Raw genomic sequence first — 18448 nt, 5'->3', positions numbered from 1 at the left:
TTGCTGCCTGTGCTGCGGATGATTGGCTGCGTGAGTGAAAGCTCGGAGCCGGTCGGCGTTCTCGCGTCTCTCTGTTCCATGTTACTCATAACGTGCTTCAAGGAAACATGGGAAGGTCGCGTTAGCTGCATCCGCTGTGTGGTGATGTAGCTAGCGCCAACATGGCAACCAAACTGCAGCGTGAGGACAAAAGAGCAGTGAGACATCTGCCTGGTGCCTTTAAATAATAAATCATGTCTATCAGACAAAGTGTGTCTTTCAGTTTTATTATTTCTCTTTTCAATCGGTTAAAGCGACAAAATGACGAAGCCCCACCTGATGATGAAACGTGTCGCGTCTTTAGGATACTATTTAAGTGATTCTATGGTGCGTCCAAGTCCAACTCTTTATCAGGTTAAATGTCTGCGTCCTCCGTCCCATTCATGTGGGTCTGACGAGGAGGGGGAGGAGTCTACATGAGCTTAGTGTGGATTTAGGACCCAACAAACATGTTGATGCTCAGCAGGCGACAGGAATCCTGTCAGATGTAGTTATCACCTGGAGTAGAGACGGACAACCTGATTGGTCGGACTCATGCTACCCTGAAGCGCACACCTGTGATTCTGGTCATCGGTGTCCTGACCCACCTGAGACCGGCGAGTCCTGACAGCGCAGGTGCAGCGTCAGCGCTAACCGCTTCCGACACGATCAACAGGGAGAACGTTTGGGTTCCGCTGTTCTTACCGAGGTCTCACGACTCCTCAGCCTCTCATCCAAGAGGATGATGGGGACCAGGTGAGTCGGGGCGCAGGTGTGCCGGGATGGAAAGGGCAGCGTCCAGACATTTGATGCTAATGCCGGCTGAAAGAGTCCTAACTCGTTCCTTCCAGATTAAGGATTAATGGACGGCGTGACGCTCATGATCGTGGACAACTAACTGGACTTCCTGCCTTCTTGGTGTCCTTGGCGACCGTCTCTATGGAGTTAACAGAGCAGGACGCTCTGTCTCAGCTCTGCCCGTCACGAGTTGGGTTAGTTGCTACTAACCAGCGGCGTCCCAGACTAGTATCAGGACCATTGTGTCTCTGAGTCACCGCTGCTCCTCCCCTCCTCTGGTTGCCCCCCCCCCCCAGCGTCTCCCCCACGTCAGCCACACTCACTTGTCCTGCGGCGTGGACGGCAGCTGAGGTCATTAGTGGGAACGACTCTTGTGCTGCATACCAGCCCTGATAATGAAACTGCCCCCGGGGGGGGGCAGTGATTCGGGAGGACGGTCTTCCTTCTGTCCTGCTGCTGCGGTGGACAGAGAGGGACAGAGAGGGACATTTAGCTTTCGTTACATCACGGCCTGCAGGGTCGGCGTTTAAATACACGTCTCTATGGACATTAATACTTACAACACTCTATTGTGAGATTGCTATTACTACTACTGCTACTACTACTACTACGCGTGTCTTCGGCTGCCGACCCCTGGTCCATCAGGCCTGATTCTTGTCGGCTGCTTTTCCAACGCTGGTGGCTGCATAATGCTGAAGTTAATGATTCCCAGGATTCGGGAGTTTGTGGCTGCAGCTCCAACCAGCCAGTCTGCTGTGGCCGGCTGGATTCTGGTCTGGCTTTGATTTATGTAAACTTTTTTTGTCCACCTACATTGTACATATTATTGTCTTTTTAATTTATTTAAATTTTTATTGGTATTGTTACATGTCGATGATTTATGTACGAAGGACTTTCACCGGAAAAAAGACCGCAAAATGAAATGCTCCTCTTAGACAGGATGTTTGACTGTACTTGTACTGTAATACATGCTACTGTGTGACTGTACTTGTACTTTAATACATGCTACTGTTTGACTGTACTTGTACTTTAATACATACTACAGTTTGACTGTACTTGTACTTTAATACATGCTACTGTTTGACTGTACTTGTACTTTAATACATACTACAGTTTGACTGTACTTGTACTGTAATACATGCTACTGTTTGACTGTACTTGTACTTTAATACATACTACAGTTTGACTGTACTTGTACTGTAATACATGCTACTGTTTGACTGTACTTGTACTGTAATACATACTATAGTTTGACTGTACTTGTACTGTAATACATACTATAGTTTGACTGTGTTTGTACTGCTCTAAGATTCTATCTAATAAATATATTCATCATCATCATCTGACATAAAGGTGAATCCTGATGATGTCGCCTTCCTTTTTATCCCCAGGCATTAAATAAATACGACATTGTGCTCAGACTGATCGTCCGGGTGTTTGACACACGCAGGCTGAAACGCTGTGACACTTTGGCTGACTGATCATTATCTTGGTTTGAAGTTGACTGTTTTTCCACATCAGGCAGGTTCCCAGTTTAAAAGGACAAATCCCTGCTTGTCCGATTGTCTCCTTGTTCGCTTCACGGGGCAATAAAAGGGCAGAAAAGGGGGAAACGACCCCCTGTGGAAAGAAACGAGACAACTCAACTGTCACTATAATGATGACCTTTTGCAGTATTTCATTATGTATTAATGTTTCATTATGTATTTTTGACACTTTAGGGCGATGCATGGAGCAACTGGAAACCAGCAGCACTAAATGCTTTCCAGTTGCTGTGAGGATCATTTCCAGGATCATCATGTACTTCATGATGATCAATGAGACAATAAGTACCCAATCGAAGTGATTGATGACGCAGTGAAGCAGTTCTCCTTGGTCTGTTTCAGCGACGGGGATAAAAATAGCGTGAACTAATGCTAAATATATGCGACACCATCCTTGCTGTGTGAAAATAGCCTTATCTGTGTCGCGCTGGCCCTGGAGGGGTCACATTTACGTGCTGCCGGCGGGAAGGTGGAGGCATGATGTAACGGCGTGGGAGACTGGGATCGGTCTGGGACAGGAATAGACAGGCTGGGCGCCATGTAGGTCAAAATGTTGTTTAGCCTCCAGCAAGGTGGGCGGAAGCTGCGGCGAGGACGGGGCCGGTTGCAGGGCCGGTCCGAGCCTGGGCTGGGGTTCTGATGCACCAGCATTCACTCAAAGTGAACATTCTCTGAGGTTAAACAGTTTGAAACGTATAAACTAAACATCTTCTATGCACTAAGTTTCCATCGCCTCATTCTGACATATCAAATATTCGTTACCTCACTACCTCAATATCCTGCTCTCGACTCCGTCGGCCAATCAGAGCCGAAACTGGGCCCACAAAAGAACCTGAGCCTGGAGTCAGTCTCGCATGAAGGGTCTCCAGCTGGGAAGCCTCCGTCCACCCCGTCCACCTCCATCCACCTCCGTCCACCTCCGTCCACTTCCATCCACCCCGTCCACCCCGTCCACTTCCATCCACCTCTGTCCACCCCGTCCACCTCTGTCCACCTCCGTCCACCTCCGTCCACTTCCGTCCACCCCGTCCACCTCTGTCCACCTCCATCCACCCCATCCACCTCCGTCCACCTCTGTCCACCCCGTCCACCCCGTCCACCTCCGTCCACCTCCATCCACCCTGTCCACCTCCGTCCACCTCTGTCCACCCCGTCCACCCCGTCCACTTCCATCCACCTCTGTCCACCCCGTCCACCTCTGTCCACCTCCGTCCACTTCCATCCACCTCTGTCCACCTCCGTCCACCTCTGTCCACCCCGTCCACCCCGTCCACTTCCATCCACCTCTGTCCACCTCCGTCCACTTCCATCCACCTCTGTCCACCCCGTCCACCTCTGTCCACCTCCGTCCACCTCCATCCACCCTGTCCACCTCCGTCCACCTCTGTCCACCCCGTCCACTTCCATCCACCTCTGTCCACCCCGTCCACCTCCGTCCACCTCCGTCCACTTCCGTCCACCCCGTCCACCTCTGTCCACCTCCATCCACCCCATCCACCTCCGTCCACCTCTGTCCACCCCGTCCACCCCGTCCACCTCCGTCCACCTCCATCCACCCTGTCCACCTCCGTCCACCTCTGTCCACCCCGTCCACCCCGTCCACTTCCATCCACCTCTGTCCACCCCGTCCACCTCTGTCCACCTCCGTCCACTTCCATCCACCTCTGTCCACCCCGTCCACCTCTGTCCACCTCCGTCCACCTCCGTCCACTTCCGTCCACCCCGTCCACCTCTGTCCACCTCCATCCACCCCATCCACCTCCGTCCACCTCTGTCCACCCCGTCCACCCCGTCCACCTCCGTCCACCTCCATCCACCCCGTCCACCTCTGTCCACCCCGTCCACCGCCGCAGGGTCCAGGCTAATCGCTCATCAATAACCTCTGGTGGACGTCTGACGCTCCAAAGGACAGAGCCGTTAGAAGACGCTACTACTAGCCTAGCTCCGACAAGTCTAAACAAATGCAGAATCAATAATCAGTATTTATAGCGTCACGTTGATTTAAGATACAGAACAGTAAAGAATCCTCCCTAAAATCACACCATTGATTTTCTGTTCCTCTCCTCAGTGACTGATTGATTGTTGAATCTGTAACTTGATCAATAAACGGTCAGAATGAAAGAAGACAACAAACTGGGATTAGAACCCTTTGATGAGCGAAAAGTGACACAGATTTGAGTTCGGATGATTTTCACAACACTTGGATTCATCTACGAATATGACGTCATGCAAACAGGTCTAGTTTGAATGACCGGCTACTAGTGACGTCACAAAAAGATCAGGTCTCTTTGAAATTAACCTCAGAGTGTTGCTGGAGGTTATAAAATACTTTTATCTTTATGATTAGAAAGAAATGAAATTCCACGGAGGAGCTCAAACAAAGGCTGAACCGCGTGGATCATCTTCGGGGGAGCCCCGTCGTGCTCCCCCGCGGACATCCGTCACGCGTCATTGTCCCAGTGTTCCGGGTGACGGATCCGGCTCCGGTATAAAGGCGGTACCTGCGCCCGGTGCGCGCGCGGCGCAGACAGGACGATGAACGCTGCGTGCTGTTTCGCGCTGCTCCTCCTCGTCCGGGCGCTCGGAGCCGAAGCCGGCCCAGACCTGCAGGTAAGATCACCGTCCAACCGCAGCGGCGCGCTGTGTCACGTGACGCGGTGACAGGTGAGCTCCGTGTGTCGTTTCCCCGCAGAGTTTGAAGCGTCTTCTGGAAGAGGCGCTGCACACTCCGGATGGCTCCTCGGAGGAGCTGCGGGCGGGGCACGGGGACGGAAACACGGGGAAGTCGGTGTTCGGAGGTCCGGAGCTGCGCACCTGGCACCCCTCGGAACCGGGCACCTCGGCGCTGAGCGCCAAAGAGGACGTCTTCGCGCTTCTGTTCAAAGACCTGGCGAGGACGTCCAGGCGCGCGTGGAGTCGGTCCAAGAAGGGCGGCCTGAGGAGCTGCTTCGGGGTCCGGTTGGAGAGGATCGGCTCCTTCAGCGGGCTGGGCTGCTGAAGGGCGGCTGGACCGACCCGAAACGGGAGATCGATTCTCCCCGCAGTCCTAAAAGGAGGACAATGCGTGTTTATTTCAGAGGCGTTTCTGTTTCTGACCATATATGAAGGTCAGACAAATAATAATGTTGTTGTTTTATTTCTATGATTTTACAGACCAATAAAAAGCACACAAATGTATTATGTAAATGTTTGAAATGCAAAATGCGCAGAAACACGTTAAAATAAAATCTATTTGAATGAAATGGCATCAATGAATGATAAATACCCCCCCCCCCCCCCCCCCCTCAGAAGGACGGCGCGTCACTGTCCACACTTCTCCAACAGTAACTTATTGATGCGCGTTTATTTTTTATTGGTGCGTAAATTTGAATTTTAAATGTTCTTTTGCATCAAGGCTTAATTGAAATCGTTGATTTCCTTCTTTCCGGTTTGATTCCAGGATCACATGAAATAAAGTTCTTTTTCGTCTTCCTAAAGGTTCTTCTGGACTCGGACCACGAACCCGCGCACGCAGGCTCCGTTTCACACGCGTCCACTTTAAAACGTCATCCTCTCGTGGCGTCAGGATCGTTTTACTTTCATTCGTCTCAGAATTGTCTTGTTGGTTAATAAACAATGATTGAAACGAGCCAATAACGGAGGAACGGAACCAGCATGGTTCCTCATGCACGCGCTGCAGCTGAACTGTGCGTCGGTGCGTCGGTGCGTCAGATACAAGCCACACCCGCATCTGCGTTTCCATGGAAAACATCCAGATTGTACCAAAGTTACATAAATTAGAGCAGCGGTCCTCAACCTTTACGCAACGGCCGGGCCTTCATTTGCTCGATAATCGTTAATGACGCAGCGCAGCCGTCCTGGCGTAATAATAAATCATCCAAGTGGTCTCATGTCAAATGCAAACATCAACAGACAATAAACAACATTTTGTTACAACTCTGTAAACAATATTATTTATTTTAGAACAAAATCCTTTCTAATATAATAAACTCGATTCAAGTGACTGCGCTGATGGAGTTTATTTTGAAATACAGCGACTCACAATCAGCACAATCAGCGCATTAAACGTAGAAGAAATGCCCGATCATTTATAACAAGGTGAACAATCAATCAAGTTAGTGGGAGCCGGTCCCATCGAGGGGTAACGGGAGACAAAGACACCAGAAGTGTGTCCCATCGAGGGCTAACGGGAGACAAAGACACCAGAAGTGTGTCCCATCGAGGGCTAACGGGAGACAAAGACACCAGAAGTGTGTCCCATCGAGGGCTAACGGGAGACAATGTCCCATCGAGGGGTAACGGGAGACAAAGACACCAGAAGTGTGTCCCATCGAGGGCTAACGGGAGACAAAGACACCAGAAGTGTGTCCCATCGAGGGCTAACGGGAGACAAAGACACCAGAAGTGTGTCCCATCGAGGGCTAACGGGAGACAAAGACACCAGAAGTGTGTCCCATCGAGGGCTAACGGGAGACAATGTCCCATCGAGGGGTAACGGGAGACAAAGACACCAGAAGTGTGTCCCATCGAGGGCTAACGGGAGACAAAGACACCAGAAGTGTGTCCCATCGAGGGCTAACGGGAGACAATGTCCCATCGAGGGGTAACGGGAGACAAAGACACCAGAAGTGTGTCCCATCGAGGGCTAACGGGAGACAATGTCCCATCGAGGGGTAACGGGAGACAATAACACCCGAAGTGTGTCCCATCGAGGGCTAACGGGAGACAATGTCCCATCGAGGGGTAACGGGAGACAATGTCCCATCGAGGGGTAACGGGAGACAATAACACCCGAAGTGTGTCCCATCGAGGGCTAACGGGAGACAATGTCCCATCGAGGGGTAACGGGAGACAATGTCCCATCGAGGGGTAACGGGAGACAATAACACCCGAAGTGTGTCCCATCGAGGGCTAACGGGAGACAATGTCCCATCGAGGGGTAACGGGAGACAATAACACCCGAAGTGTGTCCCATCGAGGGGTAACGGGAGACAATAACACCCGAAGTGTGTCCCATCGAGGGGTAACAGGAGACAATGTCCCATCGAGGGGTAACGGGAGACAAAGACACCAGAAGTGTGTCCCATCGAGGGCTAACGGGAGACAATGTCCCATCGAGGGGTAACGGGAGACAAAGACACCAGAAGTGTGTTCCATCGAGGGGTAACGGGAGACAAAGACACCAGAAGTGTGTCCCATCGAGGGCTAACGGGAGACAAAGACACCAGAAGTGTGTCCCATCGAGGGGTAACGGGAGACAAAGACACCAGAAGTGTGCCCCATCGAGGGCTAACGGGAGACAATGTCCCATCGAGGGGTAACGGGAGACAAAGACACCAGAAGTGTGTTCCATCGAGGGGTAACGGGAGACAAAGACACCAGAAGTGTGTCCCATCGAGGGCTAACGGGAGACAAAGACACCAGAAGTGTGTCCCATCGAGGGGTAACGGGAGACAAAGACACCAGAAGTGTGCCCCATCGAGGGCTAACGGGAGACAATGTCCCATCGAGGGGTAACGGGAGACAAAGACACCAGAAGTGTGTCCCATCGAGGGCTAACGGGAGACAATGTCCCATCGAGGGCTAACGGGAGACAATAACACCCGAAGTGTGTCCCATCGAGGGGTAACGGGAGACAAAGACACCAGAAGTGCGTCACATCGAGGGCTAACGGGAGACAATGTCCCATCGAGGGGTAACGGGAGACAATAACACCCGAAGTGTGCCCCATCGAGGGGTAACGGGAGACAATAACACCCGAAGTGTGCCCCATCGAGGGGTAACGGGAGACAAAGACACCAGAAGTGTGTCCCATCGAGGGCTAACGGGAGACAATGTCCCATCGAGGGGTAACGGGAGACAAAGACACCAGAAGTGTGTCCCATCGAGAGGTAACGGGAGACAAAGACACCAGAAGTGTGTCCCATCGAGCGGTAACGGGAGACAATGTCCCATTGATGGGTAACGGGAGACAAAGACACCAGAAGTGTGTCCCATTGAGGGGTAACGGGAGACAATGACACCAGAAGTGTGTCCCATCAAGGGGTAACGGGAGACAATGTCCCATCGAGGGGTAACGGGAGACAATGACACCAGAAGTGTGTCCCATCGAGGGCTAACGGGAGACAATGACACCAGAAGTGTGTCCCATCGAGCGGTAACGGGAGACAATGTCCCATCGAGGGGTAACGGGAGACAATGACACCAGAAGTGTGTCCCATCGAGGGGTAACGGGAGACAATGACAGCCGAGGTGTGTCCCATCGAGGGCTAACGGGAGACAATGTCCCATCGAGGGGTAACGGGAGACAAAGACACCAGAAGTGTGTCCCATTGAGGGGTAACGGGAGACAATGACAGCCGAAGTGTGTCCCGTACGTCCAGCCTGTTCCGTAGTTTGGTTTTGGTCACTGCAGAAGACAAAGACAGGAAGTTAGAAATGGAAGCAGGATTTTCAATGCTTTTTGGGCGGATATTCTGGATATTCTGCCTTGACTTTAATCCAGAACACAGTTGTTGTCTGAAACATACTTTTAGGGCCACCGTCAGCAGTTTCTCCTCTTCTAGCACAGACAGGCTCGATTCACCAGGTTTGTTCACAAATGGGTCGCGGATCCATTTTTTTGCAGTCCGTCGGTCTTTTGTGGTCGGGAAGTACCGCTCAAACTCTTTGATCTGCACAAAACTAACCTATCACGTGACCGAGACCTGTCAAGACGCTCAGACGCATGCAGTCGTCTGCGTCATTATGCACAGAAGTCACTTTTCAAAATAAGCCGTCCCCCAGACGAAGGAGCTGGTGGAAGCAAATGTGTCAGAGGAACGGCCCGTATCATAGAGACGAGACTTTAAAAGGAGCCGCTTCCGACAGCTCCCGTTATCGGAATCAGGTGTCTGGAATGCCGATCGCATTCCTGGCGTACCTTTCCGTGTCAAACTCAAGTATAAGAGCGGCGGGTGCTGCTGAGGGTTCCAGCGTCCGAGCAGCAGCCAAGACAAGAAGCTGAAGAGCATCCCTCCACCTAGTCCCCGATACAAACATGCTGGCGCCTTCCTCTCCTCTCTGGGGCCTCCTCTTCCTCCTCAGCCTGCAGCTGTTCACCGCATATCCCATCAGCACCGGCTTGAGCCAGAGCGACATGGACATCTTGAAGGTGAGCGTCCAGACGACACACGGCTCCTCGTAGAACACTCATCTAGTCCGACACGGCGACACGGACAAGTTGAATGCCACTTCAGTAATCATCCCACCGAGGGGTTTGGATCGTGGACAGGTTTCTGTCTGGGATGGCTCCGGAGTGGAGTCACACCGGGTCTCAGGGTTTACACTCAGCAAGGTGGGAGGGGCTTTGTGCTGCTCATTGAAGGATCCGTGCACAGCCTGCCTGGGACACCGACGAGCGGTCTCCTGTTTGTGGATGTTGCAGGTTATCCTTAACAAGTTAGAGGAGTCGGTGTCAGAGCGGACCGAGGACCAGAGAGTGCCTGCCGAGCGGGACGCCCTGGACAGCGTGGACACAGAGGAGGAAGCAGCTGGAACGAGACCCCAACCTGGACTCAGCGAAGCAGCCATCAGGGCGTTCCTCTCAGTCAAGAGCCCGAAGAACGTCCGTGAAGACTTGCCGCAGAGGTCCTCCGGGTGTTTCGGCCGGCGGATGGACAGGATAGGCTCCATGAGCTCACTCGGGTGCAACACTGTCGGCAAATACAGTAAGTATGTTGAGCTCTGGCTGAGGACGAAAAGGAGCCTCAAATCGTCCTGAGAAAGGAGCGAGCCCAAGTTCTGCCCTGGGGCATCACGTTCTCTTCTTCTCTTGCAGATCCAAAGAAAAGATGAAGTCTTACTGTCTAAATGCTGGAACTGCAACGTCTCTACCAAAACAGATCTTTATATGAATGCTATTTATTGACTCATATTTATTCCATATCGCCATGGCTTGTCCTGCGTAAATGAAATGTTCTTTCTGCTCTGTTCAAGCTCTAAATAAACGTTTACAACTGCAGCATTAATCTCGTGTCAGCGTTCACTCTGGATTCTCCAGTCACAAACACATTTAGGACACGTGAAACAGACACACCTGGAAACCAGGCTGGGGTTCAGAGCTGCTGGGTTAGATTTTGGGTCTGGACTCATCTGCTTGTTTCTGATCCAGACGCAGGAAGTCATCTTTAATGCCCCTCCTATGAAAACACGATCAGTCTGGAATGTGTCACGAGATAACTCGTACGATTTGGAGCCGGAGAAATGAAATGATATTTATTTTTAGTTTACCCACGTTTTGCTTGCCTTACCCACGTGTCTCTGGATTACAGGGACCGCTGGCACAGACTAGCATACAATGATTAGCATAATGCTAAATAATCTGGTCCTGCTGAAAGGACCTGTGCTGTAGGACATAGGTGGATTGTCCAAGCATTAGGACATAGGTGCAGAGTCCAAGCATTAGGACATAGGTGCAGAGTCCAAGCATTAGGACATAGGTGCAGAGTCCAAGCATTAGGACATAGGTGCAGAGTCCAAGCATTAGGACATAGGTGCAGAGTCCAAGCATTAGGACATAGGTGCAGAGTCCAAGCATTAGGACATAGGTGCAGAGTCCAAGCATTAGGACAAGACAAGACTCCCCAGTCTTCCCAGACACCATCGTTCCAACGGTCCCAGCGGGGTCATCGGCCACCACGCCATGGTACCAGTCCATGATGGGAATTATCTGGCTGCTGACGATCTCAGTCCTGCTGGAGACTTCCTGTCGTTATGACAAAGTCGTTCGCACGCCTCTCCTGATTGAAATGTTCATCTACACAAATGGAGATTGTAGAATCAAGTTTTAATAAATGCGTCATGATCTGTAAAAGAAAACTACTGTCAACAAAAAATATTTGCTATTTACGTTTGGTCAATAGTTTTAGGGAAATAAGCAAAGTGAGATTACAATGTTCTGAGTTTTACAGTGTTCCCGGAACCCCGCCGCCCCCTAAGTTGTGTTCATGGTCAGCGATCATGGACGATGTCATCATTCAATGAGGTCATGATGACATCACTTGTGTCTTTTGGTTGCCAAAGCAGCAATTATATCTTAAAGCGTTTTTGAGTTTTCAGAAAAGCGCTATATAAATAAAATGTATTATTATTATTATTATTATATTTTGGATCTTTGCCAAGTTGCTAATTATGTTCTGACCCAAACCCAAAATAAAAGCAAAGCTTTAATGAAAGCAGAGCGTGGATGTGCTCGAACCTGAAACCTTCCTCACCTCACTGCTACAAGGACAGCGGTAAGTCACGAACCAAAGCGACCCGACTAAATATCATGCAGACGTTCTACAGGTGACAGTGACGTAGTTCCCTCCTCCCGATGTAAAGCCCCGCCCCCTGCAGCCGCGGGGCAGTATCTTCACCTACTATGGTGTTTTTCAGGCTGCCGGTGTGTACGGGTGAAGTATTTGTAAGGCTGCGTTCCTGTCAATACACACCAGGGCTCCAAGATGGCTGCTCAGGTCATGCTACTGCTGGCTGGTTAGCGTGACGACGCACACACACACACACACACACGCACACACACACACACACACACACACACACACACACACACACACACACACACACACACACAGTAGAAAGTCAGTGTCAGTGGTTCATCCTTTTGTAGAAAGCCTCAAGTGCATTCTGGCACCTCTGCAGGATAAGGCCCCCGGTCAGATGTTCCTTCAAGTGGTGCCTGGTGGTGGGTGATGTGTGTGTGAGTGTGTGTGTGTGTGTGTGTGTGTGTGTGTGTGTGTGTGAGAGTGTGTGTGAGTGTGAGTGTGTGTGTGTGTGAGTGTGTGTGAGTGTGTGTGTGTGTGTGTGAGTGTGTGTGAGTGTGTGTGTGTGTGTGTGTGCGTGTGTGTGTGTGAGTGTGTGTGTGTGAGTGTGTGTGTGTGAATGTGTGTGTGAGTGTGTGTGTGAGTGTGTGTGTGTGTGTGTGTGTGTGTGTGTGTGTGTGAGTGTGTGTGTGTGAGTGTGTGTGTGTGTGTGTGAGTGTGAGTGTGTGTGTGTGAGTGTGTGTGTGTGTGTGTGAGTGTGAGTGTGTGTGTGTTGGCATGTATATAAAGCGTCGTGTTGCAGGCTCGGAATCGGTTCGAGCAGCAGAGGGGTACCATGAGGACCGCGGTCCTGTGGGGCCTACTGGTCCTACTATGGCAGCACACACCGGTCAGCAGCCACGTACTGGGGAGACCGTCCTCCGAGGGCGACCTGGCCCGGCTCAAGGTAGGAGCTACACCCCCCAGCGTGGGTTCGAGACACTTTATGTGGCTATTGATTGTTACGTGTGTGATCAGGCCTGCTCTGTTAGATTTTAATAATCTGTCTTCCGATTAGAACCTGCAGGAACCTGTTCCACTGATCGTTAGTCGTATAAGCCCGAGGTCCACTGATCCACTGCTGCGCTGTATTTATATTGACAGTTTTACAAAAAATTTGTTTTTGCGCCATTGAACTCGATGCAGACTAGTTTATGCGGGTTTCGTTCTGCCTGCATTGTTGGACTGTGGGGAACCGACAACACCTGGTCAGGTTCGAACCAACAACCTTCATGCCGTGGCATGATGAGGCTGAACTCCTGATCCATCTTTTTACAATTGTAATGCTACCATAAAATGAAACACAATTTTCTACAGTGAATAAAAACATTCAATCACAGTCTTTGTTAAAGGACAATAATGTCTTTATTTTAACATTTTAAAAACCTTTCGTTCCGTGAAGTGCGGGCTCTGACATGACAGAGAGTCACGTCTTTCTCCTGTCCCCTCGCTAGTCCTTACTGGAGCGCTTTGAGGAGACGCTGGCTGAAGCAGCCCAGCAGGAGAACTCCGATTATGAAGTCACAGACCAGGATCCGGAGCAAAGCCAGGCTGGCCGAGGATGGAGCCTCGACCAGGATGGGGACCAAGACCCTCTGATATCAGGCAGAGCTCAGGGGCCGGCCGAGGGCCGCGGCAGGCCGGCAAGCCAAAGAGACCTACTGCAGGACCTGCTGATGACCACCAGGAAACGGGCCTCAAGCTGCTTCGGAGCCCGGATGGACCGGATAGGGAACGCCAGCGGTCTGGGATGCAACACTGGACGAGGTAAGAGTGGAAATGATGAGAGTGACGGGAGTATTGATGTGAAATCATCCTCAATAATCATGATCAATAATCCATACTAAGTCAGTTGCAGGACACTCAGGTACTCTGGGCCAGACGTTGCATTGCATCATGGGACTCCTAACTTTAACAAACGCTGCTTTGTTTTTCCGGTCAGGTTAGTCTGAAGGTTCCCCGGGACACGGCGGATTGTAGGTTCACGTCCCAAGGAAGACACGGCCAGCGATTGGACACGTTGGGGACAGTTTGTGTCTCTTGTATGGATTTCTCTGTTTGAAGTGACGACTCAGCTGAATGTCAGCTTCCTTTTATGTTTCTGTAGCGTCTCCTCCTCCAGCAGGACCGGCTGCGTTAGTGCATGTGGTTGATCAATAAAGTGCTTTTCATTAGACCGACTCAGTCGTCTCTCTTTCATGCCATCGAGTCCTGAAAACTCACACAGACAGTAATCCTGACTTCTTAGAAGTGACGATACAACCAGTGTTTTCATCTTTTCAGAATCAGAATCAGAATCAGTTTATTGTCAGTGAGGGTTCACAGACTAGGAATGTTTCTCTGTGAAGTCGTGCTACATGTAACAGTAATGGCAATAATAGATGCTAGCTACAGCGCTACGCTATAGGTGTAGACGCTGTAGTGCTCCACTGGCAGGGCCTGGCGCTCTAATCTCAATGGCCCGTCCCTGCTTCTCCACATAGCGCCTTTTCAAAGCGTCCTTCTGCCACAGGACAGGTGTTGTCAATCATTGATTGCAGGGGTTGGGGCAAGAGTCATGTGATTGGCAAGGCATGGGAACACTTCAAATTAAAAGCACAGCAAAACACACTAAAAAACAAACAAACAAATCCCATGTAATTTAGCCTGATCACACTATGTGATAAGAGGGTGTCAGTGAGGATGAAGGGAAAGGTCTACAAGAGAGCATTGACATCAAAGCATTGACATCAAAGCAGATGGACATTAAAGGACAAGGTTATATAAGGAGCAATGAATCAGGCATGAATCAGCATTATATTTACATAAGTAAGCGAAATGCAAACTCAACGAGTAAACAGGAACATGGATAAAGGTCTCCGACCTGCTGAACCATCTCAGCTGAATAAGAACGTCAATCAAGATGTTACTCCTTTGACGCCGCAAAAGAACAGGAGCACATCAAAGTTTGAGCCACGGGACCCACAATCCAAGCCATATGATCCCAACTGGAGTCCCGGGACAAGCCCCCATAAAATATCCACCGAGGACGTGGTGCTCCACAAGGCTAAGAATGCTTGGAAACCCTCTGTGAAAGCATCTGCTCTCAACCGTAAAGAGGAGGTGAAAGAGCTGAAAATAGACACAGTAGAGAAATCTACCTTGACTGCAGAGCAGGTAGAAAGGAAGTCAAAGGGCATCATTGAAGAATACCTCCACCTCAAAGACATGAAGGAGGCATCAGAATGTGTGGCAGAACTCAACACTCCCTCATTGCTCTACCTGTTTGTACAGAAAGCTGTAGATTTGACACTTTCCCGGCACACTGTGGACAGAAGGCAAATGGGTCTGCTGCTGCAACATCTTCTAAAGGAAAAGATAATGACACCGCAACAGTATTACAAAGGACTCGAAGAGACCCTGGAGGCAGCAGAAGACATCATCATGGATGTTCCTGACTTTTGGCGTTACCTTGCTGAGCTTATTGCCCCCATGCTACATGAGGGGGGTATCCCTCTGGGACAGCTCTTCAGGGAGATTTCAAAGCCTCTCGTAGCACAGGGGCAGGCTGGAACGCTGCTGGTACACATCCTCTATGTCCTTAGCAATGAAATGAAGTCTAAGGAGGTCCATGCTATATGGACAAAGGCTGGCCTGAACTGGGATGAATTCTTGCCTGAGGGTCAAGATGCCATCAAGTTTCTCAGTGACAAGAAGGAGTTAAACCAAGTAGAGGGCAACATTGTGGACGTCACAAGGCTCCAAAACGAGGTCAATGACATCAAAGACAAACACGAGAAAGTCACGTTGGCCGTGGATGAGCTGCAGATTAAACACAGGCAGCTGAAGGAGGACACTGAGCAACAACGGGTGGAGGCTTCTGAGCGGGCGGAGCAGGTCAGCAGGGAGCTGCTCGCCAAGCAGGAGGAACATTTCAAAAAGATGCTCGCCGATCAGACAGAAGCCTTTAGGGGAGAGCTCAGTGAGACAAGGAAGAAGCTTGAGGAGCTAGCTCAAGCGTGTGAGAAGGCACAACGAAAGGAGGAGTTCCCGAAACAGGAGCGGAAGAAAAAGAGCTGGATAAAGCGCTGCTGGGCTCGACTATTCTCATGCAGAAGAAAGAAGCCAGCAAATCAGTGACTGGATTGTGGCCAACTTGGATGAGGTGCAAATCACTTCCAAGGAGTTCTACGAATGGTGCTGACTTGTGAGGACAAACAAAAAAAAAAGGAATTTTGGCACACTGAACAAAACTCCGAACTCCTCCACTTGGGGCAGGATCTCCTCCCCGACCTGGAGGGTGCACTCCACCCTTTTCCGGCTGAGGACCATGGCCTCGGATTTAGAGGTGCTGATTCCCATCCCGGCCGCTTCACATGCGGCTGATGAACCGATCCAGTGAGAGCTGGAGGGCGTGGCCTGATGAAGCCAACAGGATCACGTCGTCTGCAAAAAGCAGCGACCCAATCCTGAGGTCACCAAACCGAACCCCCTCAACGCCCCGGCTGCACCTAGAAATTCTGTCCATAAAGGTTATGAACAGAATCGGTGACAAAGGGCAGCCCTGGCGGAGTCCAACCCTCAACCCGCACCGTAAATAGGTCCGACTTATTGCGGACCAAGCTCTGGCACCGGTCATAAAGGGTGGACACCCCGTATCAGGAGGTCCGACACCCCATACTCCCGGAGCACCCCCCACAGGACCAATGTTATAATAGCTTTGGATTGTTTATTATAGTTTAGTTTTAGTTATCACAGCAAATTTTGACTTATGGAATAAACTCCCTCTGAGTCAGAAACAACTAAATTTTAGAGTACATGCGTGACCAACGCATGTACTCCAGAGCTGAGTAAAAGTAACTAATTTTTTTGAGTTAATCTTGAACCCCCTTTTCTGAGTTAAACTTGCGCTCCTCAGGTGTTAAAGTTCTACTCTGATATAGAGTATATGTAACACTAAAACAGAGGTAAAATATTTACTCATTACCAGTGTTTAAATGAACTCCTAAAATGTGTTTTTTAGAATTAAAAATTCTGCATTACTTATTATTATGGAAAAAATACTGCTGGCAATGTACTATTTGCAACAGTTTTTATTTAACATTTAGACCACGTTCAAGGTCACAACAGTACAGCTCAAGTTGTATAAAAGTAGTCAATAACATACAAAATAAATAACATTTTGTCATAAGATCAATAAATACATTACAGCAGTGTTTATGCAACATTGTGTAACATGAGAAACCACTGAAGTTACTCCTGTTGAAACACATAAAACAAGTTCATATGGATTTCATTCTAATTAGATGATACATTTTTCTGACACAACATGAAATTGGGAATCACATCCGTATGACATTTGGGCATCAAAACACTTGAAATGGAAGCACACACATCTTTCTTGTGACGGGACATTGGAATGACTGATACAGAATTTTGGCACTGAGATCAAGTTGAGGGTAGTTCACTTATAACCTGAGAATTGTTATGTGGAACACAAATATTATCAGTTAATGCATGTATCTTAATCAAATGCCTCCTAAAGCCAGAATACCTGGAGAATTGTAAACAACAACCTGTCTGACCACATTTCAGTCTGAGACTTTTCCCTGGATACATTCCATGAATTAGTTTTAGGTGCCTGAACAAAAGCACAACTGTACTAAAGGATGAAGTGCAGAGGAAGCACCTTAACATTTTTGGATGTATATCAGTTAGAACTTGTTCAACAGACTTGCTCTCAGCTCTTTCACTCTTGGAGTTTCTTCAGTTCTGCCTATGTCAATATTGTACACAGGTGTCTGCAAATATGTGTACAGGCTGGATAGAGAATCTCATACTTCACACTGAAGACAAAATGAGATTTAAATAGTTCATCAAAAGCCCCCAAGGATGTACACGACTGACATGGTACAAGTTTTTTGTCCAAGACAATGAAAAAGGTGAAAACCTGCGCTTTTGAAATTCCTGTGGCAAGAAGATACGGCTGAGAGGCCCCTTTAGTGGTCATCAGATGATCCTCAAGGCTTTGACATGACTGAAACACAATAAACACATCACAGTATAAATAATTTGCTTAAAAAAGTTAATTAACTGCAGTATTTTGAATGAAATAGTGCATTTCACAAACCTTTTGAAATTTAACCAGGTGATCTGTTGCCTCTTCACTGCTGATTTTCTTGGGGCCTTTTCTTCCAGTCGGTTGTGGTGTGAGAAGATGCAGCAGGACAAGAATAGATGACATATCACTGTCCCACTCTGGAAATAAAGGAAATAATGTTAATTATTTTTAAATGGTCTATTTGTGCATCTCTAGATGCCATCATACCTTGTGATTATCATAAACAAACACAAGGTATTGTTTATGATAATCTTTTAAAACAAAATAGTTAAAGCGTGATAGTTCTAACAGATGTTCTTGGGAGACATTATTTATGTTAAACATTAAATAATTAACTTTTATGCAAACAGATCTCAGTGATTTAATAATACAGTTTGTTCTTCTGGGAAGCAGTCCATGAAATCATCTCCATCCTGGAGATCTGGTTTGATTTTGCTGCTGTACCTGGATAATCAGTGGCGTCAGACCCTCCGTTCAGAGCAGAGTTCACATGTCGTTTAAGAAGTGAGGTCTCCTTTAGGTTCTTGACCTCCTGGATGACTTTGTCTTTGAAAGCGGTGCTCCATTTTTGCAGGAACCTTGATGCGACCTCTTCTCCAAACATCAGGGAGAAGTCCTGCAAAATCTAATGAAAAAGGAAATAGAAC

At 49.1% G+C, this 18448-nt stretch overlaps 3 protein-coding genes across 3 annotated transcripts; all 3 read left to right on the top strand.

Moving 5' to 3' along the window:
- Positions 1-4895: 4895 nt before the first annotated feature.
- Positions 4896-5358, top strand: nppal (natriuretic peptide A-like). Its single transcript, XM_068749634.1, has 2 exons — positions 4896-4970; positions 5053-5358. The coding sequence occupies exons 1-2, from the start codon at positions 4896-4898 to the stop codon at positions 5356-5358; spliced, it is 381 nt and encodes a 126-aa protein (XP_068605735.1).
- Positions 5359-9399: 4041 nt separating this feature from the next.
- nppb (natriuretic peptide B) lies at positions 9400-10196 on the top strand. The gene is made up of 3 exons (XM_068749570.1): positions 9400-9513; positions 9787-10069; positions 10180-10196. Exons 1-3 carry the CDS (start codon positions 9400-9402, stop codon positions 10194-10196), a joined length of 414 nt encoding a protein of 137 aa, XP_068605671.1.
- Positions 10197-12497: 2301 nt separating this feature from the next.
- nppa (natriuretic peptide A) lies at positions 12498-13648 on the top strand. The gene is made up of 3 exons (XM_068749546.1): positions 12498-12608; positions 13156-13468; positions 13644-13648. Exons 1-3 carry the CDS (start codon positions 12498-12500, stop codon positions 13646-13648), a joined length of 429 nt encoding a protein of 142 aa, XP_068605647.1.
- The last annotated feature ends 4800 nt before the right edge of the window (positions 13649-18448 follow it).

This window comes from Brachionichthys hirsutus, chromosome 2 (genome assembly GCF_040956055.1).
Source record: "Brachionichthys hirsutus isolate HB-005 chromosome 2, CSIRO-AGI_Bhir_v1, whole genome shotgun sequence".
Lineage (NCBI taxonomy): Eukaryota > Metazoa > Chordata > Actinopteri > Lophiiformes > Brachionichthyidae > Brachionichthys > Brachionichthys hirsutus.
This window is presented reverse-complemented; position numbering and strand designations above follow the sequence as displayed.

What these genes read in the sequence shown, in the direction of transcription:
- nppa (XM_068749546.1), top strand. Translation starts at nt 12,498, where the DNA reads ATGAGGACCGCGGTCCTGTGGGGCCTACTGGTCCTACTATGGCAGCAC. An exon ending in GCGACCTGGCCCGGCTCAAG is followed by an intron (nt 12,609 to 13,155) that starts GTAGGAGCTACA and finishes TCCCCTCGCTAG; the next exon opens with TCCTTACTGGAGCGCTTTGA.
- nppal (XM_068749634.1), top strand. Translation starts at nt 4,896, where the DNA reads ATGAACGCTGCGTGCTGTTTCGCGCTGCTCCTCCTCGTCCGGGCGCTC. An exon ending in AAGCCGGCCCAGACCTGCAG is followed by an intron (nt 4,971 to 5,052) that starts GTAAGATCACCG and finishes GTTTCCCCGCAG; the next exon opens with AGTTTGAAGCGTCTTCTGGA.
- nppb (XM_068749570.1), top strand. Translation starts at nt 9,400, where the DNA reads ATGCTGGCGCCTTCCTCTCCTCTCTGGGGCCTCCTCTTCCTCCTCAGC. An exon ending in GCGACATGGACATCTTGAAG is followed by an intron (nt 9,514 to 9,786) that starts GTGAGCGTCCAG and finishes TGGATGTTGCAG; the next exon opens with GTTATCCTTAACAAGTTAGA.